At 44.5% G+C, this 24,241-nt stretch overlaps 2 protein-coding genes across 2 annotated transcripts in view; both read right to left on the bottom strand.

Moving 5' to 3' along the window:
- The window catches only part of ascc3 (activating signal cointegrator 1 complex subunit 3), a 210,634-nt gene extending 206,081 nt beyond the window's left edge, over window positions 1-4,553 (bottom strand). Inside the window, exon 1 of the mRNA XM_075464657.1 lies at window positions 4,470-4,553. The gene's annotated coding sequence lies outside the window, so the exon portion shown is untranslated. The remainder of the gene's footprint in view (window positions 1-4,469) is intronic.
- Window positions 4,554-4,963: 410 nt separating this feature from the next.
- On the bottom strand, window positions 4,964-14,725 carry LOC142379609 (activating signal cointegrator 1 complex subunit 3-like). The gene is made up of 4 exons (XM_075464659.1): window positions 14,570-14,725; window positions 13,866-14,002; window positions 9,469-9,619; window positions 4,964-5,047 (listed from the first exon to the last, which is right to left on the bottom strand). The coding sequence occupies exons 2-4, from the start codon at window positions 13,953-13,955 to the stop codon at window positions 5,016-5,018; spliced, it is 273 nt and encodes a 90-aa protein (XP_075320774.1). The 5' UTR covers window positions 13,956-14,002; window positions 14,570-14,725; the 3' UTR covers window positions 4,964-5,015.
- Between the last annotated feature and the right edge of the window lie 9,516 nt (window positions 14,726-24,241).

The raw sequence follows: 24,241 nt of genomic DNA, 5'->3' as shown, positions 1-24,241 counted from the left end.
CACGGCAGCCCTATGGCGTAAAACTAGCGAAACCTGTTGAAATGAGCTTACTTTGACAATATGACGAACTAGTTACTGAACAACTCTCCTAACACAGTCAAACATCAAGCAAGTGCTACACAAGACACAGCAAGACGACAAAAAAGGCGTGCGTGAAGGGGAAAGCAGGAGTGAGGATTTTGACATTCTCATCTGATTGCTCTGGTTTGCAAAGATGCACGTGGCGCTAGCGCTGGAACCATGAATGAATCATTATCCTGATGAAATGCACTGATTTGCGGATTCATTCTTGTTCAGGAAGCTTGAAGTCGGGGGTTTTGGTCTCAAATAAGCGAGCTAACCATCTCATGGGCATGCAAACACCTCCAACAGCCCAGTTGGCAGAGATAAGAGCTTGCTAACATGACACACGCATACCTGATGCTATTAGCTGCATAGCTAACGATACAAACCCTTTCTTGTGGTAACAAACTACATAACTATACTATACATACAGGAAAGCAACACAATTATAGAGCGTTAAATTACTTACTCTCGGGAATGAGATCCTTCCCCAAGTAAGGGGGCGAATGGAGCAGGAGATTGACAGACGGATCGGTGCGGCGTCTGCAGGGATGCGGGCTCTGCACCGGCCCGTCGTGGTGAAGAAGGAGCTGAGCCAGAAGGCGAAGCTCTCGATTTACCGGTCAATCTATGTTCCTACCCTCACCTATGGTCACGAGCTGTGGGTAGTGACCGAAAGAACGAGATCGCGAATATGAGCGGCCGAAATGAGATTCCTCCGCAGGGTGTCTGGGCTCTCCCTTGGGCTCGGTATTGGCCCAAGTTCTGGAAACATTCGTCGGTGAAATGTTTGGCACACACATACACAAATCTCTTCGGTTCTGTCGTCACTTTCCCAGAAAAAACAAAATCTGTCCACTGGCTCTTTAGAGGTTCTGATGCAGGAGCTCTAAATAGATTTTTTACATCGATATACAGCGCAATGAGCTGGCCAAAGAGCTGTGGGCGGGGAAAGGCAGTTTTGGCTATGGGCTCTGGGTGGAAACAACCTCCACGTCATAAGAGGCAGCTTTCCCGATCAGGCCATCTGCATGGTCACATTACCAAAGGCGGAGAATAATTTCCAGTGCATGGTTTAGGTCTATCGTCATTTTTAGCCACTGGGGGACCGCAGGCAGGCTAGGGGAACTCATATTAATGTTAAACAACCTTAAAAAGTGAAAATTTCATGCCATGGCTCCGATTAACGATTGACGATTAACTAAAACTTTTCCCGTTTTAACCAGAAGCCCCAAATTAAAGCTAATCTGTTCAACTTTTATCCTAGATATACTCAGGATTCCCACACAATGTTAGCTGAACGCAGGCCTTTAATCGTCTCCTACTCCATCGCACACACAAACAAAGACGTTACATCCAGCTGTCCACTCCTAAAGCACACCCTCTGGATAAATACAGGACTGTATGCACAGGAAGAATGCTGGTTGGCTCATATTGTTGCCAACTAGATTTAGCAACTTCTAGATATTTCAAGGCATACCATTGGTGTGCCATGGAGAAGAGAAAAGCAGCAACTGGAACAAAGAGTCTCAGACACAGCTCTCAGAGTTCAGAAAACAAGATTTTCAGTGCTGTGGGATCGTTGCATTGGTCACACTATACAACGTGATCCTGTTGTGGTTGGAACTTTTGAACTTGTAGTGAGTTCACACTACATATTTTTTACCAGACTTCCTTCAGTTTTTTACAGAGAAAGTGACAGTTTCTCTCTAATGATGACAGATCATCCGCAGTGACGTCATATGTTGGAAACATCAAGTAAACATGTGAGTTTCCTGCAGTTTCCTCACCACTCTCTGTCATATTGTTGGATGTTGGAAGGGTCTTTTGCATTCTCATTAGCTGTCATTTCTCGCTGACTTCCCACTCACAACTCCTTGAAAACATCAAACATGCTAAATATTCAGACGAGGATGTTACTGTGAGTCTCTCATAGCATGTCTTTCACACATTCCCATCAAACCAGCCGTTTGCCTCAGATATGGGCCATTTATCTGCTGAGTGGCTGAGTGTGACCTCGGCTAAGACAGAAGAGGGAGAATGAAAACAAATTAGAACACTGTATATAGTTTGGAGATCATTTGAAGTTGAAGGAAAGCAACAAAATGCCACCTAAGTTAGGAATAAGACCCGTATTTTAGACTTTTAGGTCTTATGCATGTAAGCAAGTACACCTTGAGCTTTTATTTTGTGGCCATGTGTTAAGTTACAATATTTCCAAAGGACATCTATTGACAAAGAAGGTTTAATCCATACAAAAGTTTCAAAAAGGCTAAACTGGCTGAAAGGAAAAGTCATGGATGACTTGGTCTGCCAGCTAATGACACCAGCATCTGAGTTAGAAGCAAGAGAGCTGCTGTGGAAGGTCATAGTTGTCAAATCAAAAGGAGCTCCAGTATACTGGCTGTGCCATTGGGAGAGGTCACAACGTATATGTCACAGAAACCCCGTTCTGAAGAGCTTTAGGTCCAAATGGCTGTGCTCCACCTGTCAGGGATCCATTTGGAAAGCATCATTCAACAACAACCTCAATGTTTTTTCAGTAGAATCTTTTTCACTTTATTTAGCTATTTGTTTCATGATGCTGGTCTGAAGGTGGTCATTTGCTATTGTGTACTTATTTTTGTTGACATTTCACACAAGCAGAGACAATACAGGATCCATACAGGGTAAGAGAGGCTTACATGAACAATACAGCTGGTGGAAATGAAAATGAACTGAAAAATGTGGAAAGAAAAAGGTTGATTGACTGCACTGTACTCACATATGTTTGGATAGCAGCATTTCTGAGGAAGTATGTAGGCCTTTGCTCTACATCGTCAAGGATAAAAAAAAAAAATAAAAAAAAATGGGACTGCAACTTAACACTAACAGTCTACACATACTGTATATAAAATAAATATAACAATGATATATGTAGAAATATCAAGAACAAATACAGTGTTTCCCGCAGCGCATTACTATAGTTAAGGCGGCCGCCTTAGCAAACTCGCACTGCCGCCTTGCCAACGTTCCCAAAAAAAAAAAAATAATAAAAATTTTATTTATTTATTTTTTTTTAAACCGAAGTAATAATGCTTTGCCAGACTCAGACATTAAAAGACAGCATTGAATTGTGACACCTACTAGTTGTTAATGTAAATAGTTAATAATGTAAATAAAAAAGTGTTACAGCTCTTAAACAGCTTCGTTATTGCTCTCACAGCCCCCGTCCCATTCCAAGTACCCCCCCCCCTGCGGGAAACACTGAAATATCATATTTGGGTAGAATTGAACCGGAAACCTCTCCATCGAGTGCGGCCTCACAGTATCCTCCCAAACACTGGCAGAAATCTCTCTTTTTTCTGTTGTGAGCAGAGCAATCAGCTCCACTGAGCATCAAGGCCATTATCTTCTAGAATTCAGATTCTATTTGTGTTTCTGTTAGTATAAAACACTGCTGTTCTTAAAGTTAGAGTTTCTCCTTGCTGAACACCGTGTTGACTGAAAGTAACCGAGTGGCTGACAGCAAACAGGACCAGTGCTGGGGCAGGACCATCCGCCTTCCAATTATGTTGCTAACATTGAAATTGGATTGTGATGAGCATGGAGTGAACAGGCTGTCCAAAAGTCTGGTTGGGTTCTAAATAATGCTTCAGTGGTAGAGCAGTGTAAGGGAGACTGAACAGACACGATGGGGTGGGTCAGAGCGTTTAACATGGCACCTCACCAAATGATTGTGATCAAAACCAGACTTTTAGAACGTTAGTTCACCAAAATCAAACCAAACTGATCTGCTCAAAGCCTGACAGATACTGTGCTTGGAGTCAAGTTACTCCTAAATGTGAACCCCCAACGAGCAGTGCAAGCTCCACATCAAAGTTGAGCTGTGGAATTCTCAATAAAGGTGCTCTTCTTCACATATTTTTATGGTTTTATCAGACTACTAAATGTGTCCGAAATGTTGACGGAAAAGCCAGCCTAGCTGCTAACTGGCTAATCTAACACATTTTGTGACCGTTACTCTGATCTAATCTAACAAAGGCGAGTAGTCCAATTAACCAGCGTAGTCAAGCTTGGTTTCACTGTGCATGTCAGTGAGACTTTGCATTTTGGGGTGGGGCTTATGGTGCCAGACATTTTCTGGTCTTACTTTTGCCTTCTTCCTCATTCCTGTTATGGTCAATCTCCACAATCATTTCTACAGTCTGGAAATTCAAACTCAGCCATTTATGCTCATTTGAAGTAGAAAGACAGACGGTGCAGCACCACCTGCGATGGTGGAGCTAGCTGGAGAGTGAATGACAACAGAATAATTAGTGATGATGAGCTACACTAAGAAAATGAGCCTGTTTAACCTGCGTAAAACCATTCTCAAGAACAATCATTCAGGTCAGTATTAGACTGCATTTCCCATTTCCACTTACTTCATTCTGCAGCTCATCGTCACTCCTGTGTGAGGTCAGCAATCTCAAACAGGGAGGTACACAGCTCTTCTGGGTTGGATGAAATCATATTTCCTCCTTCAGGTATTTTTCCACTTCACATCGAAGGATGGATCCCTCCCCAGACCTCATAGGTCCTCCTGAGCTGGGCACATCTTCTTCATCGGCAGTTTGCTTCCCGCTCTGCTGATTGTTGATGAAGTTGATAATATCTAATCTTTCTCTCTCGTCTTGGATCCCAGAGCCAGGCAGGTCTTCCAGCGGGTCCAGTGTGTAGCAATCATATGAGAAGGCAATGTTGCGTCCAAAAGCACAACTCTGTTGGGCATTATGACGAGAACTCTGGGTGTGGATAAAGTCTTCCACTCTGGAGCCATCGAGCGGAGCCACCAGCCGGGCCACACAGGCACAGGAGGTTTCGGCAGCAGACGACGGAAAGGGGCCAAACATCTGTTTAATGGCCCTGGTCTCCTCTGTGCCCACATGAGCTTTGTTGTGGAAGGTCTCAAACAGGAAGACAGCTGCACTTCAATGGCCTCCTGACCCATGTTCTGTACCAACTGTTGAACAAAGCAAACACATTTACACTGCAGTCAGTAGTCAGAAGAAACACGCTCATCAAGGGTAGTGTGACAGTAAAGTGAATCATTTACAATAGGGAGATAAAAAGATTCAAATGAAAATAGAAACAACCTATCATGAGAGCTGCATGAGAATATTCTCTTGGTGAGCATATGATATGTTTATGCCTAAACAAATGCAAATGCAAATTTCAAAGGCACGGAACTGTGAGTTGTTGTCAATCAATATGGGTTTTCAAAGGCCAATGTATACAGGGATTTATAGCCAGAAGGTCAGCCAAGTGCATATACACAATGCCAAAATGAATTCATTGATCTATTTAATAACCTTTAGTTTACATTTTGCATCTGATAAATTAGTCAAATAACAAACCAGTTAGACACAAAACTATCACTTATTTGAAACTTTTGAAAAGACATTAGCCTCGTTTCCACTATGCACTCCGGTACGGGTCGGGTCTGCTTTGGGGTCAGCTTGCGTTCCCACTGTACAAAGGGGACACTTAGGGGTGGGAGGAGTGTGTGCCAAAGCGTAAATAGCATCCATAATGTGGAACCACCTCCCAGCTTCTTCAGCTTAATGCCACACCGGCTCGCGGTCCGGTTGAAACCACTCTCTGCCATTTCTGCTGCAATCAGCTGGAAAACTTTTTGGTTTGGCACAGCGCCATCGAGCTCCCGCTGCACAGCCTCCTCACCAACACCGGAGAGCAGAGCCTGGAACCGGTCCTGTGTGCTGGGTACCCCAAGCAGAAGGGTTACAGACATGGTAACGGGCTCCATGGGAACGGGTTCCATGGGACCGGTACGCTTTGGTGGCAGTGGAAACACTGAAATAAGAGAACCGTTCTGAACCGACCCGTACATAGTGGAAACGAGGCTATTGTCTCTATGTTACACCATTTAAGACTTTACTATGAAAGAAAGTTTAAAGCTGCCGTCGGCAGGTTTTCAAAATTCCGAGTCTAAAGTCGGAAAATTCGAACTGATACAACTTTCAGGTCCCTCCCCCTCTGTGGACGAGGTTGTGCACGTGAGTTCACACCAGTGTGCGCGCACACAAGCTGGGGGCAGACTCACGCTCAGCATGGAAGACGTGGTTGGTGACTGTTCTGCTCAGATAATAGATCAATAATAAACCTAACGTGGTTAAAAACAGCCGGGAGCGCTCGATTTTTGCAAGCACGATTACAGGCTTCAGAGGGAGCTACAGAATTTGGGATTTTTCCTAAACAGCCTATTTAATATTCTACTTCCAGAATCCCATGACAGTTCAAGCTAATATGACTAAAAAAAAGTTGCCGATGGCAGCTTTAATGGTAGGTTTACCACTTGTTTACTGATTGCTGTTAACTGCATTTTATTAAGAACAAAATTCATAATGCTTTCTAATTGTGGCTTAATGCTCGTACTTTACCAAAAATTACTTGGAGTTAGGGGACTCAATTATGTAGAATTAATAGTTCCATGCCTTCCTTTATCACAGCTGCATTTTGTTGCAGTAAACAGCACCATGTTTGTTAGCTCATTCACAGAAGAGGGCAGAACTGGACTAGCATCAGGTCCACAGAGAGAGAATCCGGGTACAGTAATGGAGAGAATCCGGGTACAGTAATGGAGAGAATCCGGGGTACAGTCATGGAGAGAATCCGGGTACAGTCATGGAGAGAATCCGGGTACAGTCATGGAGAGAATCCGGGTACAGTAATGGAGAGAATCCGGTACAGTAATGGAGAGAATCCGGGTACAGTACTGGAGAGAATCCGGGTACAGTAATGGAGAGAATCCGGTGGGAGGAATGTGAAGAAAACAGTCCTGCACAGGGCTCCTCCACAGAGGCACAACAAACAAAGCCCAAGGACAACTGGATGAAGCTTGTGAGAAGTAGATAATAATCTCCATTTCAAGAAATGCTATTAAATATAAGAAATGCCTTTCCTGCAATCGTACAAAAACTGAATTGTCCAACTTGCACATGGTTGGAATGGAATGCTTGTATGAACTTAACTATGAGCGATAGCTTCTTGTTCACTAGATGGCTTTGCTTTGACTTGGGGGGGGGGGGGGGGGGGGGGGCATTGGAATATCCTTGTTGGTAGAAGAGAACATCAATATTTTCAAAGATTTGTGGTTACTTTGTAGTCAGTTTGATATACTGTTAGGCACTATGGATACTTCTCTTCTAATAGACCATGTTAAATGGTCCTCAAGAAGTCCCTCTGTGCTAGAAGAGACGTCAAAGAAGCAGAAGACGTCACTTCACCCTAACCCTAACCCAAAGAAGCAGAAGACGTCACTTCACCCTAACCAAAGAAGCAGAAGACGTCACTTCACCCTAACCCTAACCCAAAGAAGCAGAAGACGTCACTTCACCCTAACCCTAACCCAAAGAAACAGAAGACGTCACTTCACCCTAACCCTAACCCAAAGAAGCAGAAGACGTCACTTCACCCTAACCCTAACCCAAAGAAGCAGAAGACGTCACTTCACCCTAACCCTAACCCAAAGAAACAGAAGACGTCACTTCACCCTAACCCAAAGAAACAGAAGACGTCACTTCACCCTAACCCAAAGAAGCAGAAGATGTCACTTCAACCTAACCCTAACCCAAAGAAGCAGAAGATTTCACTTCACCCTAACCCAAAGAAGCAGAAGATTTCACCTCACCCTAACCCCTAACCCAAAGAAACAGAAACTGCACTTCACCCTAACCCTAACCCAAAGAAGCAGAAGATGTCACTTCAACCTAACCCTAACCCAAAGAAGCAGAAGATTTCACTTCACCCTAACCCAAAGAAGCAGAAGATTTCACCTCACCCTAACCCCTAACCCAAAGAAACAGAAACTGCACTTCACCCTAACCCTAACCCAAAGAAACAGAAGATTTCACTTCACCCTAACCCAAAGAAGCAGAAGATTTCACCTCACCCTAACCCCTAACCCAAAGAAACAGAAACTGCACTTCACCCTAACCCTAACCCAAAGAAACAGAAGATTTCACTTCACCCTAACCCCTAACCCAAAGAAACAGAAACTGCACTTCACACTAACCCAAAGAAGCAGAAGACGTCCCTTCATCCTAACCTTAACCCAAAGAAGCAGAAGCTGCACTTCACCCTAATCCTAACCCAAAGAAGCAGAAGATGTTACTTCACCCTAACCCAAAGAAGCAGAAGACGTCACTTCACCCTAACCCTAACCAAAGAAGCAGAAGACGTCACTTCACCCTAACCCTAACCAAAGAAGCAGAAGACGTCACTTCACCCTAACCCAAAGAAGCAGAAGACGTCACTTCACCCTAACCCAAAGAAGCAGAAGATGTCACTTCACCCTAACCATAACCTGTTTGAAGAGTGTAAGTCGCAGTTAGTTCAATACTGAAGTAAAGTACAACAACAATGAGCCAATAACTACAGATAAACTAACATTTAATAACACATTGTCAACTAATAAATTTTCATTGAATCAGCTCTTTACATGCAAAGTATTTTTCACCTGCTTAATATATTTCTGATTGGATGTAGGTGCTTGATCCGTCACAATACTATTATTAAGTACATTGTATCAATATACTAATTAAACATGAACTAGTCAGTTGCTTGTACTGCTTTATGGTAAAGTTAGGCGCTTCATATGGAAAATATGAGAAACTCCAACTGGAAGGAGAATGAAAACTGATGTATTAGTCATCATTTTAATGATGGTAATTACAAAGTACTGCAAGAATCATTTTAACTTTCTATAATAATTAGCGTTGCCTAGAGAGCAGTGTTGTTCTTTATGGCCATTTAAGCTTAGCTCTGCACTCGTCACAGCTGACCGACTGAACATTCAGCCACTATGAACAGTGGAAGCTCACTGCTCTCACCTCCTGCACCTCATTTAAATAAGATTCCAAACAGTTTGGGTTCAATCAGAACTGCACTTCGCCAAAGGGAATACAGAGTAATTGTACACTTGGAGGAAAAAATGTCAGAGAATGAAGTAGAATACAGTGAAGATGGTTAGAGAGGGAGGGGAAAGGGAAATTTCAACCAATTAAATGCTCTAAGCATCCGACTTGTTGCTTTTATCCATTCAAGAAAGTGTTTCACACCAACATTTGACATGCATCCAGTCACACAGGTTGAAAACATGAGAGTTTGAGAGTAAAGAATGGATTAGTGCCAAAGACTCTATGGATGAAAACAGTGACCATAATTAATGAAAAAACAGAGGATCTCCCTTAAAAGAGATGGTTTTCTAAACAATTTAAAGTAAAGGTCTTGAAGAAAAAAAAAAAAAAAAAAAAAAAAAAAAAGACTATATCATAGTGCCATTTATTTCAACAGTGTTGCACAAATGCAGAAAAATAGATTGGAAAAACAGAACAATGCATTTGAGGTTGAAGAGTCAATTACCAATCTGCTTTGCTGCCAGAAGGAGGCTCTTCAATTCTTGACTGGCAGCTTGCTGTTCGGGCTTGTCCTGATGCTCCGTGCACAAATGGACAATCTTCTGCCACGTCAGGCCCTCTCTGGCAAACAGCTCCTGTCTCTTCAGACGTTTGGCCTACCATGAGTCATAGGGAGAAATGGAATTACCTTCCAAAAACAGCACTCCTTACTACTCCAGAGACGACAGGCGTTTATAAAAGCCTAGATACATTTGGATGACAGTAGTTCAGTTTGATACCTGCCGTCTACCAAAACATTTTTGCACACAAATGATCTGATAGCATCTGTTGATGTCAACAAATGTGGGGCACTGAGACACCGATACAATTTGGCTTTTGTTACATGAAGTACCAGTCAAAAGTTTGGACAAACTCCCCACTCATTTCTAAGGAGTACATGTGTCCAGACATTTCACCGATTTGCCTTCTGTCTGTGTCTCGTCTCCAAACAAGAGCCATTTAAAGAAACCATTCAATGAAGCCATACCAGTAGTTCTTACAAAGACCAATGGCTCCAAATTATTTTGTAATACAAGCCAACAATGAACAACTGAACCAGCTGATTTTATTTTTTTCATAAATTGGGTTTTAACATATGTCAAAAGATAGGCAAGCTATTTCTGATGCCACACACATTTTTCACATTACAGTTAAACATGCATCCATGGTGATTTGGACAGGGTTGTGGTACTGAGCTTAGTTTTTTGTTTTTTTTCTATAAAATCTCTCTTTAGAGCAGTGACATATTAAATCTGTGCAGGTGTGAAAGTTCAGACTCTGAGGTCAGGAGAATCATTAACACAGTGACTCCATTACAATCAGTTTCTCCATGTCTTTAAAAACTAAGCATTTAAACACAAGCTGAGAGATAATCTCTGAGTGACTGAGGCCACTGTTTTCCTGGAGAAGCACTTTTTCTGCTAAGACGATTTGATGAGAGCTGAGCCAGGTAAAAGTGAGACTCAATTTTGCTCAAAATTTTATTTCAAGAGTCAAATAGAAGCAAACGCTCTGACAGATAAATCAAAATGGGCAACCCCAGATTCTATAAGAGGGACAATGATACATATGGTGGTTTAATGTATACAAAGAAGAAGAAGACATATGCACACACATAAACATATGTGTGAAGCTACCAAGAAGAGAAGAAGAGTCGCTGAGGGTGTGCTACCAAGAAGAGAAGAAGCGTCGCTGAGGGCGTGCTACCAAGAACAGCAGAAGAGTCTCTGAGGGCGTGCTACCAAGAACAGCAGAAGAGTCTCTGAGGGCGTGCTACCAAGAACAGCAGAAGAGTCGCTGAGGGCGTGCTACCAAGAACAGCAGAAGAGTCTCTGAGGGCGTGCTACCAAGAACAGCAGAAGAGTCGCTGAGGGCGTGCTACCAAGAAGAGAAGAAGAGTCTCTGAGGGCGTGCTACCAAGAAGAGAAGAAGAGTCTCTGAGGACGTGCTACCAAGAAGAGCAGAAGAGTCGCTGAGGGCGTGCTACCAAGAACAGCAGAAGAGTCGCTGAGGGCGTGCTACCAAGAACAGCAGAAGAGTCTCTGAGGGCGTGCTACCAAGAAGAGAAGAAGAGTCGCTGACGGCGTGCTACCAAGAACAGCAGAAGAGTCTCTGAGGGCGTGCTACCAAGAAGAGAAGAAGAGTCTCTGAGGGCGTGCTACCAAGAACAGCAGAAGAGTCTCTGAGGGCGTGCTACCAAGAACAGCAGAAGAGTCGCTGAGGGCGTGCTACCAAGAAGAGAAGAAGAGTCTCTGAGGACGTGCTACCAAGAACAGCAGAAGAGTCTCTGAGGGCGTGCTACCAAGAACAGCAGAAGAGTCGCTGAGGGCGTGCTACCAAGAAGAGAAGAAGAGTCTCTGAGGGCGTGCTACCAAGAAGAGAAGAAGAGTCTCTGAGGACGTGCTACCAAGAAGAGCAGAAGAGTCGCTGAGGGCGTGCTACCAAGAAGAGAAGAAGAGTCTCTGAGGACGTGCTACCAAGAAGAGAAGAAGAGTCTCTGAGGGCGTGCTACCAAGAACAGCAGAAGAGTCTCTGAGGGCGTGCTACCAAGAAGAGAAGAAGAGTCGCTGACGGCGTGCTACCAAGAACAGCAGAAGAGTCTCTGAGGGCGTGCTACCAAGAAGAGAAGAAGAGTCTCTGGGGGCGTGCTACCAAGAACAGCAGAAGAGTCGTTGAGGGCGTGCTACCAAGAAGAGAAGAAGAGTCTCTGGGGGCGTGCTACCAAGAACAGCAGAAGAGTCTCTGAGGGCGTGCTACCAAGAAGAGAAGAAGAGTCTCTGAGGGCGTGCTACCAAGAAGAGAAGAAGAGTCTCTGAGGGCGTGCTACCAAGAAGAGAAGAAGAGTCTCTGAGGGCGTGCTACCAAGAAGAGAAGAAGAGTCTCTGAGGGCGTGCTACCAAGAACAGCAGAAGAGTCGCTGAGGGCGTGCTACCAAGAACAGCAGAAGAGTCTCTGAGGGCGTGCTACCAAGAACAGCAGAAGAGTCGCTGAGGGCGTGCTACCAAGAACAGCAGAAGAGTCTCTGAGGGCGTGCTACCAAGAAGAGAAGAAGAGTCTCTGAGGGCGTGCTACCAAGAACAGCAGAAGAGTCTCTGAGGGCGTGCTACCAAGAAGAGAAGAAGAGTCTCTGAGGGCGTGCTACCAAGAACAGCAGAAGAGTCTCTGAGGGCGTGCTACCAAGAAGAGCAGAAGAGTCTCTGAGGGCGTGCTACCAAGAAGAGAAGAAGAGTCTCTGAGGGCGTGCTACCAAGAACAGCAGAAGAGTCGCTGAGGGCGTGCTACCAAGAACAGCAGAAGAGTCGCTGAGGGCGTGCTACCAAGAAGAGAAGAAGGGTCTCTGAGGGCGTGCTACCAAGAACAGCAGAAGAGTCTCTGAGGGCGTGCTACCAAGAAGAGCAGAAGAGTCTCTGAGGGCATGCTACCAAGAACAGCAGACGAGTCGCTGAGGGCGTGCTACCAAGAACAGCAGAAGAATCTCTGAGGGCGTGCTACCAAGAAGAGCAGAAGAGTCTCTGAGGGCGTGCTACCAATAACATCCCATAGTTAAGCTGCTATAGGCCTAGACTGCTGGGGGGCCTCATCTGACACACCTTTCCTCACTTTACTCTCTTTATGTATATGTGATATTATTATTGTCATTAACTCGTGTTTCCCTGTTCCAACAGATATCGTTTGAATGGTGTTACAGTGCCGCCGTCGCGGTGGCCCCCTGCCCCCCTCCCCCTCCCCCCCCCCCCCCTTTCTGTCTTCTCAAACCCCAGCTGGTGGAGGCGGATGGCCACCCTTCCTGAGTCTGGTTCTGCCAGAGGTTTCTTCCTGTTAAAAGGGAGTCGTTTCTCTCCACAGTCGCCTCAGGCACGCTCAGGCCGGGAGATTGGACCGAAAAACAAAAAGTTTTCAGTGCAATCTGTTGGTTTCCTTAGCTAGGAAATTGTTTTTGAATTGGCTCTATATGAACGAATTGGATTATTTTATGAATTATGATTATTATTAATTAATTGAATTCCAATTGGCTTGAATTGGACTTACTATCTAAGTGCCTTGAGATGACATTTGTTGTATTTGGCGCTATATAAATAAAAATGAAAAAAAAAAAAAATGAACAGCAGAAGAATCTCTGAGGGCATGCTACCAAGAAGAGAAGAAGAGTCTCTGAGGGCGTGCTACCAAGAAGAGAAGAAGAGTCTCTGAGGGCGTGCTACCAAGAAGAGAAGAAGAGTCTCTGAGGGCGTGCTACCAAGAAGAGAAGAAGAGTCTCTGAGGGCGTGCTACCAAGAAGAGAAGAAGAGTCTCTGGGGGCGTGCTACCAAGAAGAGAAGAAGAGTCTCTGGGGGCGTGCTACCAAGAAGAGAAGAAGAGTCTCTGAGGGCGTGCTACCAAGAACAGCAGAAGAGTCGCTGAGGGCGTGCTACCAAGAAGAGAAGAAGAGTCTCTGAGGACGTGCTACCAAGAAGAGAAGAAGAGTCTCTGAGGGCGTGCTACCAAGAAGAGAAGAAGAGTCTCTGAGGACGTGCTACCAAGAACAGCAGAAGAGTCGTTGAGGGCGTGCTACCAAGAAGAGAAGAAGAGTCTCTGGGGGCGTGCTACCAAGAAGAGAAGAAGAGTCTCTGAGGGCGTGCTACCAAGAAGAGAAGAAGAGTCTCTGAGGGCGTGCTACCAAGAACAGCAGAAGAGTCTCTGAGGGCGTGCTACCAAGAAGAGCAGAAGAGTCTCTAAACTTTCCACAGTGTTAAAAATGGAAACAAAGCCAGGTTTAGTTAACCTGCTGCTAAACTTCTGGATTAATGTAAAAAGCCTTCTTCACATATGGCACGGTTTCATCATGGCAACATTACTTAATAAACATCTGCTATATGACCTCACCTTTAGATCATAGAACTGTTCAGCGAGGTCCTCCTTCTTGCTGACATTGGAGAATGAGCGCAGTGCACCCGTGAGTCGTGGAGGAGACATTATTCTCAGCTGCCCTCTTCCTCGCAACTACTGGTTCTCCTGGTGTCCTTCAGGGTCAGAAATTTCAAATTAAATTCGGTATAACAGTCAACTCGATGCAAACAAACGAAGCAAAAGTTCGAGAAAGTAACGTCGAGTTGGTTGGAGAGTAACTGCGGTGTCTATAATGAAATGAGTAGGTAAATACATCGATGAGAATATTTATTAAGTCGAACTTCATATAATGTGTATTATCGATTAGCAAAGACTGATATTTCCTCAATCAGAATACAAACACGACGTGTCATTAGTTAGGAAGTTATGTGTTTGAACGACCTTACGTCATCTCTGTAAACGTAAGTGTAGGGCCTACGACAAAGTCATTCATACAGACATGTTATCATACAGACATGTTATCATACAGACATGTTATCATTGGAAAGTTTGTTACGAAACATGTCCAATTTTACTTTGAGTGTGTCTATGTCCTGCTAGCTAAACTCAGCTTGTAAGCCTGGTTGCTACTTCCCTTGCTGTATTAGCTTAAATACTGAGGAACAAATGATGAATAGTAGAAAATGAAAAGCTTATTATGACCGATCAAACAAATGCAACTGAAATTTCTGGTGTTATACCTCCCAAAGCGCCGTGTTAGAGTACAGCCAGAGAGCCAGAGACAAGCAGACGTGTGGAAGTTACCGACCGGCAGATATCAACACAAGTTGCGCATGCGCCTGGAGCCATGGGTATTGTAGTTTTATCAGAAATTATAAAATAAAAGGTATTGCCGAAAAGACTTCATTTCCCATGTATAGGATATAGCGACGCAACACACGAGCTTGACTGTCACTTGTAACAGGCGTGCACTGAGAACCGGTGTGTCACAAACAAGTCAAAAGAGGAGTCATTTTGCTTTTGTAGGCTGAGGTTTAGTCATGTTTTTGCACAGCATCTCTTCCAACTGCGTGACATTACATTCGAAAATGTCTTTCTTCCCTGGCTGCGTCACCGCTGCAGCAACGTTTGTTAAAATTGTTTGTTTTTTAAAAGTACTTAAAAGAAAATAATTTCTTCTTATTTTTTTTTTTTTTTTCGGATGATATCTTTAAATCAGACCCTACACACTATCCAATATCCAATACTAAAGTGATCCAATAAAACTGAGCAGGAGACTCACAAAACAGAAATTGCAATCAAACACAAATCTTCATAATATATGAAACCCACAACTACAATCCATTATTATTATTATTTTTTTTGTCATTCAAATTTTTATTTATTTTAACATATCTTCACAGACATTTCAGATGTCAACTACAATCCATTATTGATTATCGAGAGCTGATCTGTTCTTTAATATGCTGGAGCAATGAAGATGCTCACAAAGGTAAAACAAAAAAAAACTCACCCAGGAGCCTAAAAACACTCATTAAAATCTGTAAATTGAGATGCCTCCATTGTGAGAAATTTGAATAATCTCAGGTTGAATTAATTTTTTAATGTGTTCTACTTAGGATTCTATGTATCCACTTCATTGTTATTATTATGATTAGAATAGAAAAAATAGAAGAAGAATAGAAAAATACTTTATTCATTCCCCAATGGGGGAAATTCATCCATCCATCCATTTTCTATAGACGCTGAATCCGTCGGTCGGGTCGCGGGAGAGCTGGAACCTATCCCAGCGGTTTCTCGGGCGAGAGGCGGGGTACACCCTGGACAGGCTGCCAGTCCATCACAGGCCACACAGAGACAAACCAGACATACAACCACACACACTCTCACACTCACTCCCAGGATCAATTTCTTTAGAGACACCATTGAACCTGACATGCATGTTTTTGGACAGTGGGAGGAAGCCGGAGTACCCGGAGAGAACCCACGCATACACAGGGAGAACATGCAGACTCCACACAGAAAGAACCAGCCGGGAGTTGAACCTGGAATCCTCTTGCTGTGAGGCGACGGTGCTAAGGGGGAAATTCAAGAAATTCAGTCAAATTCCTCAAAAAAATTCTAAATATTTACAATGATTATATATTAGACAACAACAACAACAATAACAACAATAATAATAATAATAATAATAATAACTAGAACATTTCTTAAGAAATTTAGAAGGGGCCTGCCAAAGTGTGCGTATCGCTCGACCAATCACGGCTGCTCATGAATGGTTCGCAAGGCCTAAAGAAGAAGCATTCAAGCCTAAACGGCATCAAAGACGTTTAAATTAAAAAATTTAAAGTGGCGAACTGTCCCTTTAAAACGGCGAACTGTCCCTTTAAAGAGGCCAACTGTCCCTTTAAAGAGGCCAACTGTCCGTTTAAAGCGGCCAACTGTCCCTTTAAAGAGGCGAACTGTCCCTTTAAAGCGGCCAACTGTCCCTTTAAAGAGGTGAACTGTCCCTTTAAAGAGGCGAACTGTCCCTTTAAAGTGGCGAACTGTCCCTTTAAAGAGGTGAACTGTCCCTTTAAAGTGGCGAACTGTCCCTTTAAAGAGGTGAACTGTCCCTTTAAAGCGGCGAACTGTCCCTTTAAAGAGGCGAACTGTCCCTTTAAAGCGGCGAACTGTCCCTTTAAAGAGGCGAACTGTCCCTTTAAAGAGGCGAACTGTCCCTTTAAAGCGGCGAACTGTCCCTTTAAAGAGGCGAACTGTCCCTTTAAAGCGGCGAACTGTCCCTTTAAAGAGGCGAACTGTCCCTTTAAAGCGGCGAACTGTCCCTTTAAAGAGGCGAACTGTCCCTTTAAAGAGGCCAACTGTCCCTTTAAAGAGGTTAATTGTGCTGTTGAAACTTCAAAGGACTGGCTGGGCCACTAATAGCCTTGTTTCTATGGTAATTAATCTCCCTCATTTAACTGACAGTTAAGCTGCCCCAGCTGCTGCTACACTAATTATATGAGATTCAGGCTTCTCAGAGCCAAAAAACCTCTACGAACAGATGCTTTCCATTCGGAAACCGTAAGAGCTACGGAAAAAATTCTCACAGAATGAGCGAGGGACGCCTTTGGACTTCAATATTCCCGCGTTTCAGATCTGTAGCACATTCACAGTGAAAGCACGGATGAGAGAAAGAAGGGCTGCAGGAGCTGCTGAGATTCTGAGAATTGGATGAATTAAAATGGGGATTTGAGGTCTTTGAGCCCCGACATCACTTTGCTCTGAGGGGCTCTGAGAGCAAACGGTCAGCCCTAGATGAAATATGAAAACATTTTATGAATCCCAACATGCGTGCCTATATTATGACAGTACATAATGGCATTGGAGCGATATTTGTAGGCGTCAGGGCGATTCGAAAATGAATCTGAGGTCAGAACTCTTGCTCTTCCCACACACTAATGAAATGGCAGTTGTGCTCTAAAAATTAAAATTTTTCAGATTTTGGCCAAAACTTTGTGTCGCTTGGAGGCATGCTGTGGGAAATCCGTAGCAGGTATCGACATGGCGTCTTCACTTCTGAACACAGCACGGACGTATCTACAAACTGACATTTGAATGGCGTTTCTAGGTTAATGCATGATGACACAGTAACTGCTCAAAAGTTTGGGTTTTTTATGATTTTTCCAGGTCATCCCCCTGTTTATTCCTAGGGGGTGCTTTGGGGGGCTGTTTTTTGCTTATTACGTCGCCATGGTAACGCCAATCTTCAATAAAAGTAATAGCCCGCGAAAACTCATCGAGCCGCTCGTTTTGATATATATATTGTTGGGATGTGCGGGCCCATTAATGTGGACGGAAGAATAAATAAATATATAAATAAAGAGACATGTTTTCAATGTTAAATCCCATAGACTTTTGCCAACGGAATAGTAATAGGTGCCTTGCCATGCAATGCTATGGCAGGCCCCAATAATAAATGACTAAATGTGAGAAGAACTCAGCAGTCCCTGTTAAAAAGCCTTCTGGCTGTGGGAACAAAGGACCTCCTGAAGCTCTCAGTCCTGCAGCCTCTCACTGCAGCTGCTCCTCTGTCCTGCAGGATGCTGTGGAGAGGATGTTTATTATTCTCCATCACAGAATCTAACTTCCTCCTCATCCGTTTCTCCACCACAGCACTGAGAGGGTCCAGCCTTCTGCCTACAACAGAACCAGCCTGTAAATATAAATATCAGAAGTATGACTGAGGGTCATCAGGGATCTGCGTCATAAGAATTTGAAAAAGAGGTTGACAACACACGCAGGTTGTTCTTTGAAAGATTCAAATAAAAGAATTGTGGCCTATGTATTAGGCTTATGTAGTAATAACCATGTATCATTGTGTCTTTTTTCTTTTTTTAACTTTGATGAGCCAGTTTTGTCTTCATTTGCCTATGTCACCCTCCAACACTTTTCTTTCCATATTTTTCCTCCTCCCTCTTTTATTTTTTCCTCACCAAATCTTTAAAGTGTCTACTTTCTCCTTCTATTAGTCATTCAATAGATTAATTAAAGGAAGTTGTGAGGTTGTCAGTGCTTTGTTATCATGTATATATCGGTGGTGTAAAATTTCACTCATGTTTTACAGAAGGAGTTTGAGGGAAAATATTGAAAATTAAACTCAGCCAAGTCGACAAATGACCCAATTAGCTGCCTCTCAACATTTTCTAATGGCCAGAGCATCATCAGTTGCCTGACAGCAAAACAAGCAATCACAGCTGTACAACAAAGCAGCAGCAGCAGAAGTAGTCCAGCACCAGCAATTCTCGTCAACCGTGAACATTATCACCTACAATGCAGTGTGGAAAGAATGGTTTGCAATGTCTTATCCACTCTCTACAGGCGTTTTCTGCATTGTGCTGCATCCATGGCAGCCAGCAGGGTCCTCTGAGTATGTGGATGGCTTTAGTTAATGCTCCACTTCTAAACTGAGCAGAACATTTTAGTATGTATGGGAAATGGAGAGTAGGGTGGGAGGAATTTCATCAGAATTCTGTAGTGGGCTGTAAACACTTGTTGATGATGTTTGAGTGATGAGAACTCATCCCAAAGGACTACAACCTGACTCTATCCCCATAGAGAATGTTAAGTGAGTGAGGAGATACTACAACAAGTCCTGCAATCAAAACAACCACATAGGCTGTTAGTTCATATCCGGGGGTGCAGATTCGATGTCAGGATTGGGGGGGGGGCACAAAAGTGATTTTTTTTTTCTCCCGTATGCAACTCATCAGTGTTGGGAGTAACAGCGTTTAAGTATAACAGCGTTACTAACGGCGTTACTAACGGCGTTATTTTTCCAGTAACGGAGTAATCTAATTAATTACTTTTCCCATCGTTACAACACCGTTATCGTTACTCAGAATATAAAGTGGCACGTTACTACAATTTGGTTGTAGGCGCTGACGACTACTACTAAACACACACAAGACAGCAACAATGCCGACGAGCCAGGGAAGTTCAAAGGTAGCGTTCTCTAACTGGAAGTACCAGCACTACTTCTCACTCGTGGAGATAAAAGGCAAGAATGTGTGTGTAATATACACGCTATGCCCAGGGAAAAAAACTTTATCCACGTCTGCCTCAAGTAACTCAAATCTAATGAAGCACCTTACATCAACCCATTCGAATATGAAGCACTTGTTGCTTCTGCAGCTGCTAGCCCAACCCCAAGCCCAAATGCAGCTAGCTAACCCAACCCCAAACCCAAATGCAGCTGCTAACCCAACCCCAGGCCCAAATGCAGCTAGCTAACCCAACCCCAAGCCCAAATGCAGCTAGCTAACCCAACCCCAAGCCCAAATGCAGCTGCTAACCCAACCCCAAGCCCAAATGCAGCTCGCTAACCCAACCCTAAGCCCAAATGCAGCTAGCTAACCCAACCCCAAGCCCAAATGCAGCTAGCTAACCCAACCCCAAGCCCAAATGCAGCTGCTAACCCAACCCCAAGCCCAAATGCAGCTCGCTAACCCAACCCCAGGCCCAAATGCAGCTAGCTAACCCAACCCCAGACCCAAAGGCAGCTAGCGTGAGCCCCAGCGAAGGAGACGGAGCCACTCGAAAACAAACAACACTCCATTTTTCAGGTCAGAAACAGGTGACCACCATCACCATTTTATATTCAATATTTATGTTTTTATTTCTATGCATCATATGTCAGGCTGCAATCTATTGAGTTTGAATAAATACCGAATGTTCTAAATTACTGTATATAGGGTTTTTATTCTTCAGTCAGTTAATATAAACATATTTGATGTTAAAGATGTTACAGAACATAACAGCGTTATAGAACATAAAAAATAACGCCACAGTTACTTTGCTGAGTAACTAATTACTTTTACAATGTGGTAACTGAGTTACTAACTCAATTACTTTTTGGGAGCAGTAACTAGTAACTGTAACTAATTACTTTTTAAAAGTAACTTGACCAACACTGCAACTCATACCATGCCACCATAAATCACAACTTCGTAGAGGCTCGCCATATCGTTCAAAAAGCACTGCACAGCCGGGAATCATTTATTGTGCTTAACTTTCTTGTTTATTTTATTGTTTATTTTATAAACAGCCAACGGCACGTATCACTGCTTAATTATTATATTAGTAATTCTCTCCCTTGCAATTCTCTCCCTCCTCCTTTGAATTTCATGCTGTCACTGTCTCTCACCCAGTCAAGCTCACCATCGCTGTAGTTTATCGCCCACCAGGCCCTATTGGGGACTTCCTGGAGGAGCTGGACACTCTTGTCTCTCACTTCCCTGATGATGGCTCCGGCCTCATCCTTCTCCGTGACTTCAACATCCAGACGGAGAAGCTTCACCCTCTTGTTTTTTTCTCTCCTCCTTCGACCTAGCTCTCTCCCCATCTCCTCCTACCCACAAGGCTGGCAACATACTGGACTTTATCTTCACCAGGCACTGTTCTAGCGCCAACCTCTCTGTCACTCCTCTTCACCTCTCTGACCACTACTTCATGTCCTACACCCTCTCCCTCTCCTCTCCTCCCTCCCGACCTTCCCCCACCCACTTGGTATCTTCTCGTCCCAATCTCCGCTCTCTCTCCCCCACTGACTTCTCCTCTTCTGTTCTCTCTGCTCTGCCTGCCCCTGAATTTTTTTCTCTTCTATCCCCTGACACTGCTACTGATCTTCTTCTCTCCACCCTGTCCTCCTCTCTGGACAATCTCTGTCCCCTCACCTCCAGGCCTGCACGCTCAGCTCCACCTGCCCCTTGGCTGTCGGACTCAGTGCGTACTGAGAGGTGGAGCTTGAGGGCGGCTGAGCGCAAATGGAGGAAAAGTAAACTTCCTGAAGACCTTCTTGCCTTCCAGTCTTTGCTTTCCACTTTCTCCTCCTCTCTCTGCTGCAAAAACTGCCTTCTTCTGTAACAAAATTCAAACTTTTGCTTCCAACCCCAAAAAACTCTTTCAAACTTTCTCCTCCCTCCTCCGTGACGATTTCACCGACTTCTTTGACAAGAAGGTTAACAATATCCGATCTTCCTTCCCTCACCCCCCAGCTGTCCACACCACCCACACTTGTCGCTCTCCCACTCCTCCCTCTCTACCACCTTCTCCCTCACCTCCCTCTCTGTCCCACTTCTCTCCACGCTCTTCAAATGAGGTCCTTCACCTTGTAACATCTAGCCGCCCCACCACATGTTCCCTTGACCCAGTCCCTTCCCCTCTCCTTCATTCTGCTGCACCTGATCTTCTTCCTTACCTGACCCACCTCATTAACACATCTTTGACTTCAGGCTCTTTTCCTTCTGCTTTCAGGACTGCCAGAGTCACTCCTCTTCTAAAGAAACCAGCTTTTGACCCTTCAGAGATCAAGAACTATAGACCGGTATCCCTTCTACCCTTCCTGTCCAAAACTCTTGAACGTGCTGTCTTTAAACAACTGTCCTCTTACCTCCACCAGAACAACCTCTTGGACCCCCACCAGTCCGGCTTCAAGGTGGGCCACTCAACTGAGACAGCCCTCCTAGCAGTAACTGAGTCACTCCAAACTGCTCAGCTAACTCTCTCTCCTCTGTCCTGGTTCTCCTGGACCTGTCTGCAGCATCTGACACAGTGAACCACCACATCCTTCTTTCTACCCTGGAGGGAATGGGTGTCTCTGGCTCTGAACTCTCCATGTTCTCATCCTACCTGACAGATCGCTTCTACCAGGTAACACTGAGAGGGTCTGTGTCGAAGCCACGTAGGCTCACCACTGGGGTTCCCCATGGTTCGATCTTGGGTCCTCTTCTTTTCTCCCTCTACACATCATCTCTTGGTTCTGTCATCCACTCCCATAACTTTTCCTACCACTGCTATGCAGATGACACCCAGCTGATTCTGTCTTTTCCCCCCTCTTACACCCAAGTGGAAGCACGCATTGCAGCGTGCGTGGCAGACACCTCGGGGTGGATGTCGATGCACCACCTTAAGCTCAACCTGGACCAGACTGAGCTGGTGTTTCTCCCGGGGAAGGGCTGCCCGTTCAGAGACCTGGCCATCACCATGGATGACTCCGTGGTGACGCCAACTCGGACTGCGAGGAATCTGGGTGTGACCCTGGACGACGAACTGTCGTTCTCGCCAAACATCGCATCAGTGGCCCGTTCCTGCCGATTCCTCCTCTACAACATCCGGAGGATTCGCCCCTTCCTCACCGACAAGGCAGCGCAGGTGCTCATCCAGGCTCTGGTCATCTCCCGCCTGGACTACTGCAACTCGCTGCTTGCTGGCGCCCCGGCTTCTGCCATCAGACCTCTGGAGCTGGTTCAGAAAGCTGCTGCTCGTCTGGTGTTCAACCTCCCCAAGTTCTCCCACACCACTCCCCTTCTCCGCTCTCTACACTGGCTCCCTGTAGCTGCAGCATCCAGTTTCAGACTCTGGTGCTGGCCTACAGGGCAGTGGAAGGAACAGCTCCTTCATACCTCCAGGCTATGGTCCAGCCCTACACCCCCGCCCGACCACTTCGCTCTGCGGCCACCAGGCGGCCGGCTGCCCCCTCACTCAGCGGTCCCTGCGCACCATCCACACGGTCACAGCTTTTCTCTGTTCTGGCACCCCGATGGTGGAACGATCTCAATTCAATTCAATTCAATTCATTTTTATTTATATAGTGCCAAATACAACAAATGTCATCTCAAGGCACTTAGATAGTAAGTCCAATTCAAGCCAATTGGAATTCAATTAATTAATAATAATCATAATTCGTTCATATAGAGCCAATTCAAAAACAATTTCCTAGCTAAGAAAACCAACAGATTGCACTGAAAACTTTTTGTTTTTCGGTCCAATCTCCCGGCCTGAGCGGCGTGCCTGAGGCGACTGTGGAGAGAAACGACTCCCTTTTAACAGGAAGAAACCTCTGGCAGAACCAGACTCAGGAAGGGTGGCCATCCGCCTCCACCAGCTGGGGTTTGAGAAGACAGAAAGGGGGGGGGGCCACCGCGACGGCGGCACTGTAACACCATTCAGGATATCTGTTGGAACAGGGAAACACGAGTTAATGACCATAATAATATCACATATACATAAAGAGAGTAAAGTGAGGAAAGGTGTGTCAGATGAGGCCCCCCAGCAGTCTAGGCCTATAGCAGCTTAACTATGGGATGTTTCAGGATCACCTGAGCCATCCCTAACTATAAGCTTTATCAAAAAGGAAAGTTTTAAGCCTGGTCTTAAAAGTGGAAAGGGTGTCTGCTTCCCGGACATTTACTGGCAGCTTATTCCACAATAGAGGGGCCTGATAACTGAAGGCTCTGCCTCCCATTCTACTTTTAGAAACTCTGGGAACCTCAAGTAAACCTGCAGTTTGGGAACGAAGTGCTCTGTTAGGAAAATATCTTACAATGAGATCTTTAAGATATGATGGAGCTCGGTCATTAAGAGTTTTATATGTAAGGAGAAGAATCTTAAATTCTATTCTGAATTTAACAGGGAGCCAATGAAGAGAAGCTAAAACTGGAGAAATATGATCTCTCCTGTTAGTTCTCGTCAAAACTCTGGCTGCAGCATTTTGGATCAGCTGAAGGCTTTTCAGAGAATATGTGGGACAGCCCAATAATAAAGAATTACAGTAGTCCAATCTTGAAGTAACAAATGCATGAATTAGTTTTTCTGCATCACTCTGAGACAGGATGTTCCTGATTTTAACAATATTACGAAGATGAAAGAAGGCAGTCCTAGAAACCTGTTTTATATGCGAGTCAAATGATAAGTTCTGGTCAAAAATAACTCCAAGGTTCCTCACTGTAGAACTAGAAGCCAAGGAAATACCATCTAGAGTAACTATATAGCTAGACAATTTCTCCCTGAAACGCTCAGGTCCAAAGATAACGACTTCAGTTTTGTCTGAATTTAGAAGCAGACAGTTCTGAGTCATCCAGGTCTTTATGTCT

Source organism: Odontesthes bonariensis, chromosome 5 (assembly GCF_027942865.1).
Source record: "Odontesthes bonariensis isolate fOdoBon6 chromosome 5, fOdoBon6.hap1, whole genome shotgun sequence".
Lineage (NCBI taxonomy): Eukaryota > Metazoa > Chordata > Actinopteri > Atheriniformes > Atherinopsidae > Odontesthes > Odontesthes bonariensis.
The sequence above is the reverse complement of the archived record's forward strand: the minus strand, read 5'-3'. Positions and strand labels throughout refer to the sequence as shown.

Bases quoted from the DNA above. Each gene is read 5' to 3' on its own strand.
- LOC142379609 (XM_075464659.1), bottom strand. From the start codon at position 13,955: ATGTCTCCTCCACGACTCACGGGTGCACTGCGCTCATTCTCCAATGTC. The intron at 9,620-13,865 runs GTGAGGTCATAT...GACTCATGGTAG, and splicing joins AACAGTTCTATGATCTAAAG to GCCAAACGTCTGAAGAGACA. The intron at 5,048-9,468 runs GTAATTGACTCT...TTTGTTCAACAG, and splicing joins TCTGGCAGCAAAGCAGATTG to TTGGTACAGAACATGGGTCA.